General features: G+C 45.5%; 2 protein-coding genes and 1 long non-coding RNA gene across 6 annotated transcripts; 1 reads left to right on the top strand and 2 right to left on the bottom strand.

The window, feature by feature from the left end:
- Positions 1-423: 423 nt before the first annotated feature.
- bnipl (BCL2 interacting protein like) lies at positions 424-7,019 on the bottom strand. Of its 4 annotated transcripts, none has more exons than XM_069536771.1 (10): positions 6,880-7,019; positions 3,352-3,432; positions 3,016-3,065; positions 2,578-2,832; positions 2,294-2,488; positions 1,666-1,768; positions 1,418-1,549; positions 1,243-1,329; positions 1,002-1,100; positions 424-580 (listed from the first exon to the last, which is right to left on the bottom strand). In XM_069536771.1, exons 1-10 carry the CDS (start codon positions 6,927-6,929, stop codon positions 556-558), a joined length of 1,077 nt encoding a protein of 358 aa, XP_069392872.1. In that variant the 5' UTR covers positions 6,930-7,019; the 3' UTR covers positions 424-555. The 4 variants fall into 4 exon arrangements, with proteins under 4 accessions (XP_069392872.1, XP_069392873.1, XP_069392875.1 ...); XM_069536772.1 differs by having other exon boundaries at positions 2,578-2,829; XM_069536774.1 differs by lacking the exon at positions 6,880-7,019 and adding an exon at positions 4,404-4,783 and having other exon boundaries at positions 2,578-2,829.
- LOC138413471 (uncharacterized) lies at positions 4,855-6,263 on the top strand. The gene is made up of 2 exons (XR_011245827.1): positions 4,855-5,536; positions 5,598-6,263. It is a non-coding gene; the product is annotated as an uncharacterized lncRNA (long non-coding RNA).
- On the bottom strand, positions 5,758-10,964 carry prune (prune exopolyphosphatase). Its single transcript, XM_069536768.1, has 10 exons — positions 10,887-10,964; positions 10,781-10,851; positions 9,727-9,834; positions 9,446-9,648; positions 8,906-9,090; positions 8,280-8,438; positions 8,034-8,125; positions 7,696-7,854; positions 7,526-7,616; positions 5,758-7,238 (listed from the first exon to the last, which is right to left on the bottom strand). The coding sequence occupies exons 2-10, from the start codon at positions 10,817-10,819 to the stop codon at positions 7,009-7,011; spliced, it is 1,266 nt and encodes a 421-aa protein (XP_069392869.1). The 5' UTR covers positions 10,820-10,851; positions 10,887-10,964; the 3' UTR covers positions 5,758-7,008.
- Positions 10,965-11,634: the final 670 nt, after the last annotated feature.

The raw sequence follows: 11,634 nt of genomic DNA, 5'->3' as shown, positions 1-11,634 counted from the left end.
TAAAACCCTGTTGTTTGTTTACATAATTCACTGACGTACGCCAACGTGTCGGCCATGTTGGAATCAAGTTGACATTCTTTTAACTGCCTGATGCTTGGAGGTCGGAGGTCAGGGGATCAATGACTTTGACCTAATGTTGTGACACTTTGCTGGTAGTCGAGTCATGTGACATAAGAACCAATCAGGAAGAGACATGTGCGTCAATTGAAAAGTTTCAGTTTGTCCAAAGAAAAACTTGTGGCGTTACCATAGCAACAGTTATGAGTATCAGTGTGGGCGGAGCCTCACTCTTTTCTCCAGCTGCTCAGAAACATCAGGAACAAACGTCTCAGATGAACTTGTAGGTCAAAGGTCAGCTTCACAGTGACGTCGTGTTCTCTTCTGTTTACTTAGATCTGCTTCATGTCAACACTAACTTCCAACAACATTTAAATCAACTTTATTTACAGTCACTGATTTACAAACACCCGCACACTGTACAAATAAACAGGGTCAAAGGTCAGCAGGAAACAGCGATCTCTGACCTTCAGCTTCCATCATGTGCTCAGTCGGTTTTCATCTGTTCAGTTTGTCATCAAACCTGCCACGACACAGTCAACAAGAACCTTATGAGAACCTCAGGAGAACCAACAGAATGGTACAGGTACCGTAGAACTCAATGCAACAGTGTAATTCAGTTGAGCACAGTAGAAAAGGAGAATATAGTCGTAGTACACAGTAGAACTATATAAAACACAGTAGAAAAGTAGAAGTAGAGTAAACAGACGTAAAGCAGAATGTGTCTATTCGTGTTGATTGCAGTGGAATGACTGTGAAAACTAATTTCCCCCGGTAGACAAAGACAAAACAGTAGAACACAATAGAGGAGTACAACACGGTAGAAGAACCGTTGAACAGTGGAAGGACAGTGGAGGTACATGAAAACACAGTAGAACAGTAGGAGCACAGTAGAAGTACAGTAGAACATAGAACATAGTAGAACAGTAGAAGTGCGTTCTCACTGGCGGATGGCGTCAGGGATCTGGAGTCGTTCTGTGGGGATGATCTGTGAAAGCTGCTGAAGACTCTGAACAAAACGAATCTTCCTGCTGAACTTGTCACTGTGGACACAGGTCAGAGGTCAACCACAGGGTCAACTCTGTGCTGCCCTCTAGTGGATGTATTATTTAACAACCATGACAACGTAAAGGACGGAAGATAAACATTTAGAAGAAGTGATGATGTCACAAGTGTGAGTCCCACCTGATGAACGGTTTGACGACAGTGATCAGAGCCTTAATGTACCAGGCAGGATGAACAACCAGCAGCCCCTTTAGATCCTTCTTCAGCCTGGAGACACACATGTCACACATCTGTTACCATGGAAACAGGACAGCTCCACCCCGCAGAGATGTCCTGCAGAGTAAAACCAGCGTACCTTCTGTCGATGGATGTGTAACACTGATGAAGCCACTTGATGGAGGGAAGTTTGTTTCTCGGTGCCATCGCACACAGGTAGACGAGTAGGTAGTTCTCCGAGACCATCAGGTCCAACGTCCCCACGATGTACCTGTCCATAAGACATGTCTTCACACACATTGTCCTCTCTCTCTCTCTCACACACACACACACACACACAGTGACACCATGTTTGTGTTCTCAGGTTGATGAAACTTGTCGACTCACCTGAACAAGTTGTCCATGACATACTCATAGTCGTCCACCGTGTTCTCAGGCAGGTAACAGGAGGTGAACAGGATGATGGCGTTCATCCCGTCCCCATAGTAACCTGACAACCAATGAGAGGAGTGTGCCACACCACACAGGTGATAGGTGTTACAGTTAAACTTTAAACTTTATGAAATTCTTTTTACACTCATGTTTTCATTTTATACATGCATTAACCCACAATCCCACACATGCACATGCACATTTTTGGAGAGAGATGGTAGAGTGATGGGCAGCCCCCAGGAAGAGCGCCCTATGAGCAATTGGGGGGTACGGTGCCTTGCTCAAGGGCACCTCAGCAGTGCCCAGGAGGTGAACTGGCACCACTCCAGCTACCAGTCCACCTTCCATGCTTATGGTCCATGCTGGACTTGAACCGGCCACCCTCCGGTTCCCAAGCCAAATCCTTATGGACTGAGCTACTGCTGCCCTGTTGTTGTGTTATAAAATAATAAAAAGTCTGGGGAGAGGACATTCAATATTTGTATTTGTTGAACAGTTCAGTATCTGGCCTGTAGTTACTGCTCTCTGCCTGCAGTGGGCAGTGCATGTGTCAGTTTCAGGTAAGAAGTGTTTGACCTCTGACCTCCGTGGGACAGGACCTGCAGGTATGGCTCCAGGACACTCATGTTGACCTGGTACTCCTGTCCGGAGATACAGAACTTCCTCCAGCGGCGCCCCCTGGTGTCCACCTGGTCCAATCCCATCAAACTATCTGAATGCTCCACTGGGCTTCTGACCACGCCCACAGCCCCACCCCTCTCCATCTGAGAGAGGTCATCTGTCAGAAAAGGTCAGAGGTCACATGGTCACATAGAGACAAAAAAACGAGCAGCAATGACAAAATAAATCAGCTGATGTCTGACTCACCATCCCACTCCAGCTCGCCGCTGTCAGGCAGAGTCCCGGTCTCACTGCCCGACGGTGTCTCCAGCGCCTCCAGGTTGATGTCCAGTGACGGCGTGTCGTCTGGCGTCGCAGACAGAGCGGCAGCTGAGAAGCCATCGTTACTGGGGTCATGAGAATCTCTGCGGCTCAGAGTCAGGCTGAGAGACGGGGCCGCCAAGCGCTTCTTGGCCCCACCCACAGCCGTACCTGATAGGGCGAGGCTGGTGGATGGGGCTACTTCGAGCAGGGGTGGGGCAGGAGAAGCAAAACATTAAAATAAATAAAGATGAAATTAATAAAACATTATTTTCTGAATCTGTTTGTCTGAAATATTTTGTTGATTCATGTTTGAACTTGTTTCATGTTGTGAGTTGATCAGAATTTAAATTATTCATGGTCTCAGGATGTTCAGCTACTCACCTCCTGACGGACGCTCTGCTTCCAGACTCCCACAATCCTCTGGGAGAGGCCTGGATCAAACCAATTAAGTTCATTCAAACTTCATATCAATCTAAATATTTGTAAATAATTCTCATCTTTCGTTTCTCTACTTCTTTCACAGTGGCGCCGCGAGCAGCATGTGGTCATCAGTGTTTACATGTCTCGTGTCTGAGCGTCCTTGTTTGTGTTTAACAAGCTGTGGTCGGACTCTGTGTTTCTGTTGTCATGGCAACAATTGGACTGATGGATTCAGGAGACAGATCTAAGACAGATGAGGAAACAACCTGAGGAGGTCAAAGGTCAAACATCACCGACCTGGGGAAACCGTCATCCTGCCACTCCTCCCTCAGCTCCATGTCCTGGATGTTGGGGGGGTCTGAGGCCCCCACAGGGCCCCTGCAGGAACAACAGAGATCATCACCGTCATCAAGTGAGGACCCCACAAGACATGAATACCTACCAAACACACACTCACACACACCAACCAGTCTGACCACTCTGATTCACCTGAGCAGGTGAGGGGCGGGGCTCCATTGTTCCTCTGTTTGTTGTTAGTGAAGCAAAGTGACACGCCCACTCAGATAACCCCACCTCTGTGTGCCTGTGTGTGTGTGTGGGGGGGGTCATGTTTCCAATGTGTTACCTTCAGGGTCCGACAGGACGAACAGCTGCGGTTCTGTGATTCTAAACCAGGAGAAGTGTCTGATCAACATGGAGGCCACAGATCGTTTCTACTTTAAACACACACGGTTCCGACTCCTCAGGTTTCTCCTGATGTTTCATTCTAAATACTCGTGAGGTCTGAAACCTCACTGACCCTCCACTGAGGACCTCCATCACTTCTGTCCCCCATGTTGGTTTTCACCAGCTGACCCCCCCTCCTGCACCACATGATGAGGGATGTTCATCTAAAGAGACGTCAACGTTACTTTGGTTCAGATTCAGGTCACATCTGTTCAGACTGAGCGTTTCAAGAAATCACATCTGATTTAGAGCCACGTGTCCCCAGGTGTCCCCAGGTGTCCCCAGGTGTCCCCAGGGGACTCCAGGGGACTCCAGGTGTCTCAAAGTACCGCAAGGTGTCTCCAGATGTATCGTTAGAGGAAGCTGTAGCACCTAGCAGCAGACCCTGATGCATTGTGGGTAATGTAGGCATCAGATATTGCACAGAGAAAAACTGACGATATGAACGATTTCAGACTTCCTGTCTGATGACCCACAGCAGACAGGAAGTCAGCTGACATCACTAACATGGCACGACTCATTCACTGAGCGTCTGAAGAAAGAACGCAACACGACAACAACACAACTTCAAACAAACGTCCTCTTTCTTCTGGTACAGGAAACACAGTGTTACTTTTACATACCTGTCCGTGTGGCCACTCATGATGTCACGATGATGTCACAGCGTGTTCTGACCAACATGTATGTGCCTGCTCAACGATGTGTGTGTGTGTCAGTGTCACAGCTTCCTCTCTCTCTGAGGGAGTTCCCACTCGGCCGCCCTCTCTCTCTTTCTGCTCAACAGGTTCAGTTACATTTCACAGCAGAGCTGCCGTCTGATTGGTCGACACTCACCTGCTCTTTGTAGACAGGTGAGACAGGATATCAGATTCCTCTGACTTTATAAATATCAGCCAATCAGCTGCTAGACGTATTTAAAGAACAAGGACCTGACGGGAGTCCTCAGGGTCCTAATGCTGACAAATGTATCATGTTTATATACAGTCACTGATGGTCTTTACATATGATCAGATTATTGATCATATTAACAGATTCATCAGATTAAAGAACAGAGTTCATGTATTCATTTGTATAAAATACATCTTACTTGAGAAGTTTTAATGTCTCAAACATGTTTTTTGTTTTTTCGTTGAGTTTTGATTCCACCATCAAGTACAAAATAACATTTATTACATTATAATGAAAAGAATTTCTTGTAAATGAAACTGTTTTCAAACAGAAGACACATAATAACTTCCTCTTACTGCAAACTCATAATTTCCTGTTCCTGTTTCACAATAAAAGTCTTTCCAACCCTTCAGTCCTGCTCTTCAGTCAATGTCTTATTGTGAAATATCCGCAGGGAGTGTTACAACATAGAAGAATCAGATTGATGTTGAGATCAGGCAGGTGAGGGCAGAGGAAAGGTGAGGACAGGTGAGAGACAGGTGAGGACAGACGACAGGGAGATAGGTAAGGATGCGGGGGACAGGTGAGGACAGAGGACAGGGGAGACAGGTGAGGACAGGGAGATAGGTGAGGATGCGGGGGACAGGTGAGGACAGAGGACAGAGGAGACAGGTGAGGACAGGGAGACAGGTGAGGATGCGGGGGACGGGTGAGGACAGAGGACAGGGGAGACAGGTGAGGACAGGGAGACAGGTGAGGATGCGGGGGACGGGTGAGGACAGAGGAAACGTGAGGACAGGGAGACAGGTGAGGATGCGGGGGACGGGTGAGGACAGAGGACAGAGGAAACGTGAGGACAGGGAGACAGGTGAGGATGCGGGGGACGGGTGAGGACAGAGGACAGAGGAAACGTGAGGACAGGGAGACAGGTGAGGACGGTGGGAGACAAGTGAGGACAGTAAAGCAAGAGAAACATGGAGTCACCACTTTCTGACACACGACGGATGCGATGACAACTGTGAAATAAAATCTTTATGTTGTTGAATTGATTGAATATTTGAATTGATCAATAAAACGTCAATAGCAATATTCAACCAAACGATCAAACAAAACTTTATTGATCTGACAGATTTCTGAACAGGGTTCAGGGCAACAGTGACGTTAATACTAAAGTAAACCGAGCTCAAGCCCAATTCATGCTTCTGCGTCGGAGCTACGCCATAGGTACGCACGTAGCAATGGCGTGTGTTACTAAGCGGATCATGTTGGAGCTGATAGATGTTGAAGAGCAAATAGATTTTATTAAAGAACTGCAACAAAATAAAGACGTTGTCCGTGTTCCTTCCTTCATCTCAATTCAAAAATGGCACGCCTTCTGGAGATGCTATCAAGCGGACAAATCACAGCTCTGATCTGCGTCGCCTTGACGCATAGTTTCATTTTTGGGGAGGTGCACGTCAGAGAGTACAACGTAGGGCTCTGCGTAGGGTACATGTCTACACGTGGGCTATGATGTAGCTTCAACGCAGAAGCATGAATTGGGCTAACGATGTGTGCTAACGTGTGTGCTAACTACGTTAGCGATGGAGCATGAATATTGTTAGACTTTTCCTGGTCCTCAGCTCTCTGAAACTGCTGCATGTTCGGACTGGACGACTTCATGTAGGAGAACGATTTTACATGAGACAACAAAGAGAAGGAGCACTCACTCTGAGGGCCTGAAGGGGGCAAGAGAGACAGACATTATGTTGGACTGACTCATATATCTGAAAATGACTTAAGAACATCTGTATGCTACTCCACGCTAGCAAGCATGGCATTTTGATACTCAGATAATATAGTGAAACAAAGTGTTGCGCTCTGTCTTCCTTCTGTTCAGGGACAGTTTCACTTAAGGTTCATTATGTTGGTTTTTCTCTGAAAGCGGTCCCTGTCGGGTGGGGTGACAAAAGGCCGAAGCTAGCTGGTTAACATGCTGATTTGAGTCAACATTGGTGTTTTCATGTCTAGAAACAGATTTTAGCAACTGTAACAAACTTTGACAAACCTTCAGAAATTTTAATCTGCATTGATTGTTGTCATTATCAACGTTTCAGTTGTTAATAATTGATTATTATTATTATCCCCTGAAGCCCCTTTGGATGAACAGTGACACTGCAAGACTAAGAGTCTGGTGTCAGAGTCTGAACCGATCCAGAAAAACACACCAACCTCCGACTGGTTCTGAAGATTTGGTTGTTGGTTCTTTTGACATCGCCCATGTTCAGATTTGAAACATAAACAAACTCCTAATCGTCTCGGTTCCTTCATCGTTTTCAGACTTCCTGCTGAGGTCAGAGGTCAGTTCCCTCCTCTGTCAGCCATCTTGCTGACCTTCTCCACCAGGTCCTGAGTGCTGATGTGCGGCAGGCCGTCGTCCAGGGGACAACCCTCCACCAGACTGTTCATTGGAGTTGGAGGGACCCGAGACTCCTCCTCCTCCACATTTCCCAGGCAACCATCTCCGTCCAGCTCCTTCAGGAAAACTTTCACGATGGGGAGGACCTTCTTACGAGACGCCAATGTGTTTCCTGGATTTAACAAACATTGTGTCAGTAGAAATCAATCAATAAGAATCTGAAGGAACCAGTTCAAACTCTGCCTCCACCGACCAATCAGGTTGCAGCGTCTCTTCTGAGTTACTGTTGAATAAAGGCGACCTTTGACCTTCGACCGTCATCACATCTTTTTATCCAGTTTACTTTTGTCATTATGTTTAAAGTGTCGCAACTGTTACTATGGAACCGTTGGTCACTGGACGTCACAACATTTTCTAGCGAAACTGTGGAAACGTGGTTTTCAATCTTGGACAGGTTACCTTGCTGATAGGCTGTGATGTGAGGATGGGGGCTGCTGATTGGACAGAGATTGAGGGCGGGGTTACAAGCCTGTTCCAGGTAGTGGCTCATCTGAGGAGGGTGGACAGCTGTGATTGTCATGGCAACTCAAACACACCCATCAGTCAAGACGATGTCCGATCATGTTTACCTGTTGCCTGCAGGTGCGGCTGTGGCTGAACACAGCAAGCTCTCTGATTGGCTCTTTGCTCTCAGTGAAGGAGATGGTCATCAGCAGCAGCAAATCAAATCCCAACCCCTGACAGAAACCTGAGAGCTCCGCTTCCAACTCCGCCCTCTGAAGGAACTCCTAACACACACACGTACACGAGTGTTGTACAGTGTAGTTCAGTATCAGAATCAGAAAAAGTGGTTGGGTATCGGGAGCGCTCGTAACAGGCAGCACACGACTTTGTGCATGCGCACTATTCTGATGCAGTACAGTCATACATTCTATGCAGGGCAGTATGCAGTATAGTGTGTACTGACCTCCAGTGTGATGTAGAGAACAGAAACAGCAACATTGAGACTTCCTGAAACAGCTTTCATGTCCTTCAACAACATCTGTTCAGTGTTCAGACCTAAGGACAAAATACTGCAATAAATACAACAAAATGCTGCTGAAAATACCACAAAATACTATACTACTAAAACATACCAAAATAAATATTACAAAATACAGAAATAAATACTTCTCATAATGCAATGAATACCTTAAAGAACAGGTGAACTCACCTGAGACGTCAAACTTGGCACTCTCCAGCAACTGGAAGAGAGCGCCTCTCTGTGGCAGAGTGGGGAAACGATTCTCCAACATGGAGACATACTGACTGTCTTTAGGAGTCACTTTGCCAGCAGCAGGAGCCATGTTGACACAGTCCAACACCACGGCCGCTATACACACACACACACACACACACACACACACACACAATGTGTGGTTGCACAATGGTTGCACTCTGGAGCCGTGTTCATACAGTATGTCAACAAGCAACAACGTCCTCTGTCCTTCACTCAACAAGAGTCAAACTACAGAGACACTTTCTGAGCAGTAACTGAAGCTCAGAGTCTCATGTGAGGATCCGTCTCCAGGACACGAGGACAATAGATGCTGATGAACTGAAGACATCAACACAACAACAGATTCTCTACATTAGAAGAAACAGTTTGTGACTTCAGGTTTAAAGTATTTGTACATGAGGACATGTCTGATAGAGATGAAGGAGGAGTTACTGATGAAGATGAGGAGACATGTTGTGTGTCCACAAGTCTTGTTGTGATCATGGTCCAGGACACACACACACACACACACACACACACACATACACACACACACACACACACACACACACACTGTTTACCGTAGAGCAGCTGAGCGAGCTGCTGGTTCAGGATCTGTGGAGCTTTCTGGATGATGCGTTCCGTTACCAAGGTAGCGCAGGATCCCACTGTTTCCACAGTAACAGGACAAGAGGGAGAGGGCTCTCTCTCCAACAGGTGATGGTCGATCACCTCCACCACCGCCCCCTCCAGGTCACTGTCTGAACTGTAGGAGAGAGACAGGTGTGCTCATCTACTTCAGAAACCAGACGTTCATGGATAGAGGTTTGGAGATTTCTCGATTCTTAGATACATCACGATGCAGACGTGTACTCTGCATCGATGCAGTGACTGAACATTATCGTGTTTTCAGCTACGTTCATAGTTTCAGCGGGTTTCCATCGCTGAATAATTCTAACACCGTTATTAGGACACGTACAGGACTGACATTTACTTTGCTTCATCAGGTTTTTGAGATTGAGAGGCCAGTGAAGATGCTCACCTCTAGTCATGGACGAGGATACCTATGCAGGCTAACATACTTGTCACATGTTGTTTACTTGTCATGTGCTGTTGTTTACCTGGGTAAGACGTTGTGGTCGACCAGTGTCAGCTGCAGGCGTCCGTCTCGGTGCAGGACTCGGAGGTCGAGCTGGTCTCTGAACATCAGGAGTTCTGGAGACAATCCAGTTTGTTGCAGCAGGAAGACGACATCTGAACGCAGCAGCAGCTCTGACTGACGGATGTTCATCAGAGGGAGAGCGAGCATTTCACTGGGCGAAGTCTGAGAGAGAGAGGACGGTCCACTTTTAATGTGGAAAACTGACAGGAAGCAATTATTTGATCAACAGACTGATCTCACCTTGGACAGGAAGTAGGCGTAGGCCAGGGCGGACACCACCGAGTCCACATCACACGCCTCGTTACCCAGAACAATGTGGAACAAAGGACCAGGCTGCTCTGTGTTCGCCTGAAGGACGAGAACCACGACGCACCGTTTAAACACGGAACATGGAGCTCAACATTAAAACTACATAACCAGAACACATTCATCACATGATGATAACATGATGATCACATGACGAACACATTCATCACATGATGATCACATGATGAACACATTCATCACATGATGATCACATGATGATCACATGATGAACACATTAATCACATGATGATCACATGATGATCACATGACGAACACATTAATCACATGATGATCACATGATGATCACATGACGAACACATTCATCACATGATGATCACATGATGAACACATTCATCACATGATGATCACATGACGAACACATTCATCACATGATGATCACATTAATCACATGATGAACACATTAATCACATGATGAACACATTAATCACATGATGATAACATTCATCACATGATGATCACATTACTCACATGATAATCACATGATGAACACATTCGTCACATGATGATCACATTCATCACATGATGATCACATCAATCACATGATGATCACATTAATCACATGACATGATGCATGCATGATTGTCCTAACACAATGCATGATCATCCAGTGTTGCAAAAACGTCACCAGGTCACGTGACCTTAAAAGATCGCCTGTGTCGTCACAGCTCTGCTCTGATTGGCTGAAGGCTTCAGTGACATGAGTATTTTAAAAACATCTGTTTCATCTAGAACAACAAATCAAAAGCTGGGAGATCGGTCGTTGTTCGTCACTGACGCTACGAGAAGTTAAACGTGACGTCAGAAGATCAGTCAGACCAAGTCGAACACATCTTTTAATCACATGATTTAATGACCGAAAGTTTATTGTGAAAAGTGTAACTGACCGGAAGTCATTCAACCAGTATGAGCTACATAACCTGAGCTAACAGGCTAACACAGCCTGTGTGTGTGTGTGTGTGTGTGTTACCTGCACGGCTCGGTGGCAGCTCGATAGAAACTCCTCCATCTCCCTTTAGCGGTTAGCAGTTAGCGGTTAGCAGTTAGCGGTTAGCAGTTAGCGGTTAGCAGTTAGCGGTTAGCAGTTAGCAGTTAGCGGCTCCTGTCACTTCAACCTGAGCGTGAGTGTCGTTAACATGGCGGGTAAAAGGTCATGTCGCCTTCAGGGATACATTCAAACCTCGGACATACGAGAGTTTGGTGCTGCACGTTAAAAATGAGCTGGACAAGATTTAACAGCTACGTTCTTACAATTCAAATTATACTAAAACATATTCTTATTTTTTGAGTAAAGATTCAATCAGAAAGGTTGTACAATATCCGGAACAAAGTGAAGGAACATAACAATTTACAAATAAAGTAAAATACTAACTAAAACTGTGATGACATTACACTGCTGAAAACCAGTTTTCTTCATGTTGTAGTAACATGAAGAAATATTAGTTTATTTTAAAAATCATCAGATTGTAGTATGTTCATGTTTCAGTTTATATCACTGATGTGTTCACATGATTGTTTCTAACAGTCATTTCTTTGTCAGGTGTAACTATGAGTTGTTCTATGAGGTACAAAACTGGATTCTTTAGAAAAGTTCAATTTTATATATTATTACAGAAACTCAAAGTCAGGTCAAAAATATTTTACAGGTTTCATTGACCAATGTGTCATTTCAATGTTGTAAAAATAAAAGACATCTTGTTTATATGGTCCAAGTTGATTCTGTTAGGGTGAATGCAGCCAATTGTGGAGACAATGAACGCAAATGACAAATCTAATCTATATGTCAGATTCTGTTTCTGGCTCTAAAACACTTAAAGAGTCACC

Source organism: Paralichthys olivaceus, chromosome 13 (assembly GCF_024713975.1).
Source record: "Paralichthys olivaceus isolate ysfri-2021 chromosome 13, ASM2471397v2, whole genome shotgun sequence".
In the NCBI taxonomy this organism is placed as follows: Eukaryota; Metazoa; Chordata; class Actinopteri; order Pleuronectiformes; family Paralichthyidae; genus Paralichthys; species Paralichthys olivaceus.
The sequence above is the reverse complement of the archived record's forward strand: the minus strand, read 5'-3'. Positions and strand labels throughout refer to the sequence as shown.

What these genes read in the sequence shown, in the direction of transcription:
- bnipl (XM_069536771.1), bottom strand. Translation starts at nt 6,929, where the DNA reads ATGGGCGATGTCAAAAGAACCAACAACCAAATCTTCAGAACCAGTCGG. An exon ending in ATCTTCAGAACCAGTCGGAG is followed by an intron (nt 3,433 to 6,879) that starts GTTGGTGTGTTT and finishes TTGTTCCTGCAG; the next exon opens with GGGCCCTGTGGGGGCCTCAG. An exon ending in AGCAGAGCGTCCGTCAGGAG is followed by an intron (nt 2,833 to 3,015) that starts GTGAGTAGCTGA and finishes CCCTGCTCGAAG; the next exon opens with TAGCCCCATCCACCAGCCTC.
- prune (XM_069536768.1), bottom strand. Translation starts at nt 10,819, where the DNA reads ATGGAGGAGTTTCTATCGAGCTGCCACCGAGCCGTGCAG. An exon ending in TTCTCTACATCACACTGGAG is followed by an intron (nt 7,855 to 8,033) that starts GTCAGTACACAC and finishes TGTGTGTGTTAG; the next exon opens with GAGTTCCTTCAGAGGGCGGA. An exon ending in GCCGCACCTGCAGGCAACAG is followed by an intron (nt 7,617 to 7,695) that starts GTAAACATGATC and finishes CACCCTCCTCAG; the next exon opens with ATGAGCCACTACCTGGAACA.